Below are 6,000 nucleotides of genomic sequence, written 5' to 3' on the forward strand. Positions count from 1 at the left end.
TGAATGTTTTTTCTCCATTTGAAAAATAATAAGGGTATTTAAAAAAATAATTAAACAATACCTTTTCTTCAAAATTAAAAAATTAAATTTTCTGCCCTGTAGCAGGTAAATATGAGGTTTAAAAAATGTCGCTTTTACTGAGATATAGTACATTTTCTGGGCATTCCGAAAACATGCACAGCTGAAAATTGACGATTTTTGATATATGACGTCCTTGAAAGGAGTGAGCGACATGCGATTTTGGTCGACCTGAAGACCAACATGCACTAAGGGTTGCAGAACAAACATGCATTTAGAGCCGAGGTCTGACATGCACTAGGGATGTTAGTCAAAATACGTCGGGTTTATATACTCGTAGGTTGAAAGGAGTGGGCGGGGTTCGAGTTGGCTATTGACGAATCTTGCTTAACCGATGTTCAATTAAATGTCTAAATAGTTTAATTGAATTTGAATTTCATTCCATTCCTCGCCATAACACATCATTCTTCAGGAATTCCTTCTCTGTTCAAGCAACCAGACTATGGAATGAATTACCTCTCCTTGTAAAAAATACACCTTCTCTAATAACTTTTAAGAAACATCTGAGACATTACTATTTATCATTAGAATCTTAATCGTCCATCGATCCTCCTCCCTTAGTTTTTCCCTCTACCTCCTTTCTTAAAATCCCTTTTTCCTTTGCCTTTCATATTATCATCTTTTGTAATTTATGTTTTTTTGTATGTTAATTTGTAATTCATGTTTTTATTTAATGTTCAAGTACTATCTACCTTCTGATTGTATAAAACGTTATGTATAAGCTATATATGGTATAAAAAGTTTTGATTAATATCACTAGTCTGTTTTTGGTTGGTTGGAAGATACTGCTTTTTAGCAATATGCCCGCCAATATACTTATTTTTTTTCTGTATATGAAGTTAAAATAAATGAATAAATTTGCAGGTATACGTGACAAGCAATCCAAATCCCGAGGAAGACATACGAAGCCATGTTTACGACAGGGTTTACGAAGACATGATCAAATTCCGGAGGTCGCCTGGTGTTCAATCACAGGTGAAAATCATGATTTTTCTTCCTGAAATAAACGAGAAATATTTTGGTTTTTGTTATTTACAAAAATACTATTTCTGTGTTCCTAAGTGGCTCATTATTAGAAATAGGTATCAAATTGTGATAGAGTAGGTTCGAACCCAGAAACTCTTACTCAAGAGTCCGCGACGCCAACCACGGGACCACAACCTGACACCCAATTAAACAACTCAAGTAAAATGTATTGAACTGTAATAATACATTAAATAAGTACTGTAGAACGGAGCTACTTGAACATTGATGAGTTACTTGAGCCCAGTACAAAAAAAAAATAGATCCGTATTTGGTCTACAATAATGAACGTATCGACATAATTCATTGTTTCCCTGACAAGTGACACTTATACGTTAATTACTATAGACCAAATACAGATTTAATTTTTTTTTGTACTGGGCTCAAGTAACACATCAAAGTTCAAGTAGCCCCGTTCTACGGTATTGTAAAATGTTTCCTTGGCATGAAAAAACTTTGTGAGGGCAAATTATTGTGTTATTTGTAAAAAAAATCTTTATTTATGGCTGTAGCCAATTTGTAAATAGTAAATATAATACATGTCATAATTGTGATACAAAATAATAATCTCTTTATAGGTATATCACACAAAGATGAACATATAAGACAAGGAATTATACATCAGCCTGACATATTGTAATTATTCTTGCTGTATAGTTAGCAAGTGACACGTTCCAGATATCGGTATGATCAGCGAAATCATTGCCGAGGTTTTGCATTCCGTGAATGGGAGTGCTAATTCCAGACACTGTCCGGCTATTATTACAGTAAAATATTTGACGGTTTCTCGTGTTTCTAGTTGGGGCATAAATGTTTATCATTTGCAATAACAAAAGACAGTCTAAAATGTTGTTTAAAACATTGTATAAGTTGATCGGGTCTAATAGCTTTCTCCTATCACATAACTGTATTAAATTTTGTAAACAACTACTACTACTACCATCACGCCATTTCTCTGCAGGGGTAGGCAGAGAAGATGGAACGCCACACTCTTCTGTCCTGACATATACTCCTCGCATCCTTCACATCCATACATCTAGTCATAGATGCCCTCCGATTACGCAGACTTTTGACACCGCCAGATTTTAGGTTCTGATTGATCTGATCGTGCCAAGTCTTTTTCGGTCGTCCTCGTTCTGTTTTCCCTCTCACATTCACCACATATATTTTCTTAGTCATTCTCTCGTTATCCATTTGCTCCACATGTCCATACCGCCGTAAGGAACTCTTCGTATCTTTTCAATTATTCCTCGTTCAGCCTTACATTCCTTTCTTATATCTTCATTTTGAATCCTGTCATACAATAATTTTCCACACATTAGTAAACAAAACAATGGATTATTACAATAATAAAAAAATTAATATATTTAATTTTAGATACCAGATAATTCGAACATGCCTAACCCAGAGCTGTATATCAACTGCCATCCTCCGGCACAGGCCTTGTACAGCTCCGTAGGGGTAGGCAGTGCTTCCACGGCACAAAATGGCGGCCAGACAAGCAAGTGGTATCCGACCAATCAGCACCTCGTGAACTATGTAGCAGGTCAACAATTGTCTAGATCAGGTAATGGTAATTATTTTTAACTAACTAACTGGGTATCGTGCCACTTAGATAACAAAATGCCACACTACTCTGTTGCAAACCTCCCTTGCTTCTTCCACATTCATGTATCTCTTCATTCATACCCGGCAACTATTTAAAATCCTGACCAAGTATTTGAATTGGATTTAAGTATCGTCCTATGCCTTTTTCTTCTACATTTCCTCATATTTTTTTTTACCATTCTTTCCTCACTCATTCTAAATGTCCAAACCATCTCAAGACACCTTTCTTAATTTTATCAGATATTCTTATTTTTATTATTATATGCACCGTATATAGTGTTTGAAAATGATGCGAAATTTCTGGAAACACATGTCACAATAGATTTTAAGAAATACTGTGGAACCTCTAATAACAAGCACCTCTCATAATAATGATAGATCGTTATTTCACTATTCCAATATTTATAACAGGTAATAATCCAATATTTCAGGAACACCATTGTCCAATACCGGCCTGACGAACGACAAGGATTATCTGATAATGTCGCCAGCGCAGAAAGCGACTGTCATCCCGAAGAACTTCACCCAATCCGGCAACATCTACCACGGTTTCGGAAGGAATAGTCAGCAGTCATATGACGGCAACTCTTATGCCCTACCATCACTGCAATCTCAAAGGAACCACAGTGAGTTACCTTTATTTTATGTGCAATGTGCAATGTGAACTTGTATATCAAAGGAATAAACAAAATGGCCGCTAAAGGGCTTATACTCAGGTCTCCGATGAATCACTCAGGCACTCTTACTATGTCCATTCCCATGTCTTAAGGCTTGTGATGGGTTTTGAATATTGGAAGTATTAACTTTGTGGATCATATTGATATATTATTTTGAGAAATAAAAAGACTTTGTCTTTTGATCCACTCAAAAAACAAAGTCTTCTTGTGATAGGTTTTTGAAACAAACAGTACGATGTATACCTTTATCTGTTATCCACCCAGTAGTTGATGTTTGAGACCAAAAAAATTGTGTCGTGTTGTGGTCCCGTGGTTAGTGTCGCTGACTCTTGAGTCAGAGTTTCTTGGATCGAATCCACTCTACCACAATTTGATACCTATTTTTAATAATGAGCCGCTCAGGCTCACAGAAAACTATTTCTATAAAAGAAAAATATGTGTGTTTTTATTATTTACAAATTTCTGTATGCCTAAGCGGCTCATGATTAAAAATAGGTATCAAATTGTGGTATAGTGGATTCGATCCAAGAAACTCTGACTCAAGAGTCCGCGACACTAACCGTGGGACCATAACCCGACACAATTTTTTTGTTGCTAAGACAGAGCAGTGTGGCATTCAATTCTCTTTGCCTATACCTGCAGGGAAGTGGCATAATGGTTGGTAATTTGGTTAGTTAGTTTACAGCAGTTTTTTAGCATTCTTTTTTAAATCAGTCACGACACATCCGTAGTGTATTAAGTTTAGTGAATACATATCGCTCACTCCTTTCAACAACGTCATATATCAAAAATTGGCAATTTTCAGTTATGCATATTTTCAGAATTCCCAGAAAATGTACTATGTCCCAGCAAAAGCGGCATATTTTTAACTTAATATTTACCTGCTACAGGGCAGAAAGTGTTGTTTTCGCATTTTGAAGAAATGGTACTGTTTAATTATTTTTTCAAATATACTAAACATTTTTCAAATGGAGAAAAAACATTCAGGTTTTACCTAAAAAGATCTGTTGCACAGTTAAAAGTTCAAAAAGTGGCTTGATGTTTATTTTTAATACATTTTATTATATTCTTAAACTTTTAAAACGATCTCCTGAAAAATCAAGTTTTTAGATATATGACGTTGTTGAAAGGAGTGAGCGATATGCCACAGTAAGGCAAAGGTTAATATTATGTTATTTTCCAGTGCTTTCGCCATCATCCATGGGTCCGTCTTCCACTCTTCCTGTTAAATACGAGAGGCTTTCTCCGGAAGACTCCATGAGATCCCTTCACATCCGATTAGATCCTCCGAGGTTGGAAAGCGACAGAAATCGTAAGTTGATCATTTTTGTAACATCTTTTCACATTCATGCAAGTATACTTATAAGTTCAATATATCGCTCACTCCTTTCAACAACGTCATATATAAAAAAAACTTGATTTTTCAGGAGATCAATTGGAAGTTTAAGAATATAATGAAATGTATTAAAAATAAATATCAAGCCACTTATTGAACTTTTTACTGTGCAACAGATCTTTTTAGGTAAAGCCTGAATGTTTTTGAAGAATATTTAGTATATTTAAAAAAATAATTAAACAATACCTTTTCTTCAAAATGCAAAAACAACACTTTCTGCCCTGTAGCGGGTATATATTAAGTTGAAAATATGCCGCTTTTGCTGGGATATAGTACATTTTCTGGGCATTCCTGAAACATGCATAACTGAAAATTTATGATTTTTGATTTATGACGTTCTTGAAAGGAGTGAGCGATATACATAAGTAAATGTAGAATTCAATCCAATAAACCTTGTTTAATTTTGGATATATGACCCAACAATTCAATATGGAATTCTACCAACTGTCTGCAGTTACAATAAATAGAAAATTTCTTCTTTCTTTTTTCAGATATCTCTCCAGAGATGTGCGAAATGACAAGCGACTTTTCAACGCAACACAGGGTGCCATCTAGCGATGCCGAAAGCAAACTACTGGAAAGTGCTCACTAACAATTTGACAGTGACAAAGTGAAAATTATCCCAATTTGTCTGTATTATTTTTGTACAAAATGATCGAACAATATATAAATATTTGTAACGATCTATATTTAGTGCTACGCACATAGGTTGTAAGACTGATTTCGATAATATTCATATTAAATTAATTTTAAAAATATTAGTTTTTACATCTCAACATAGATGAAGAAGAATTTGTAACAGGATTCGGACCTCACATACAAACGAAATAGTTTCTGCTCAATAAAAAGCTTCCTGTCTAGAAGAAGTAAATGTCTCTTGTGAAATTCTAGTGAATTAAGCACTATGTTTGGGCTTTACTTTTATATATATATATATATATATATATATATTTTATATATATATATATATATATATATATATATATATATATATATATATGTATATATATATATATATATATATATATATATATATATATATATATATATATATATATATATATATATATATATATATATATATATATATATATATATATATATATATATATATATATATATATATATATATATATATATATATATATATATATATATATATATATATATATATATATATTGGGTTGATGCAAAAGTAATGACCGTTTTTTATGATCC

The 6,000-nt window shown here is 33.3% G+C and overlaps 1 protein-coding gene across 1 annotated transcript in view; it reads left to right on the plus strand.

Annotated features, from left to right (window-relative positions):
• Window positions 1-5,409, plus strand: part of LOC148301261 (protein turtle homolog B-like) — a 96,561-nt gene extending 91,152 nt beyond the window's left edge. The window contains exons 19-23 of the mRNA XM_088273536.1: window positions 943-1,053; window positions 2,479-2,668; window positions 3,141-3,335; window positions 4,570-4,698; window positions 5,274-5,409. Coding sequence (XP_088129662.1) covers window positions 943-1,053; window positions 2,479-2,668; window positions 3,141-3,335; window positions 4,570-4,698; window positions 5,274-5,374 — 726 coding nt within the window. The 3' untranslated portion in view covers window positions 5,375-5,409. The remainder of the gene's footprint in view (window positions 1-942; window positions 1,054-2,478; window positions 2,669-3,140; window positions 3,336-4,569; window positions 4,699-5,273) is intronic.
• The last annotated feature ends 591 nt before the right edge of the window (window positions 5,410-6,000 follow it).

This window comes from Brachycentrus maculatus, unplaced genomic scaffold (assembly GCF_059751285.1).
Source record: "Brachycentrus maculatus isolate JH-2025_06_01 unplaced genomic scaffold, ASM5975128v1 h1tg000588l, whole genome shotgun sequence".
In the NCBI taxonomy this organism is placed as follows: Eukaryota; Metazoa; Arthropoda; class Insecta; order Trichoptera; family Brachycentridae; genus Brachycentrus; species Brachycentrus maculatus.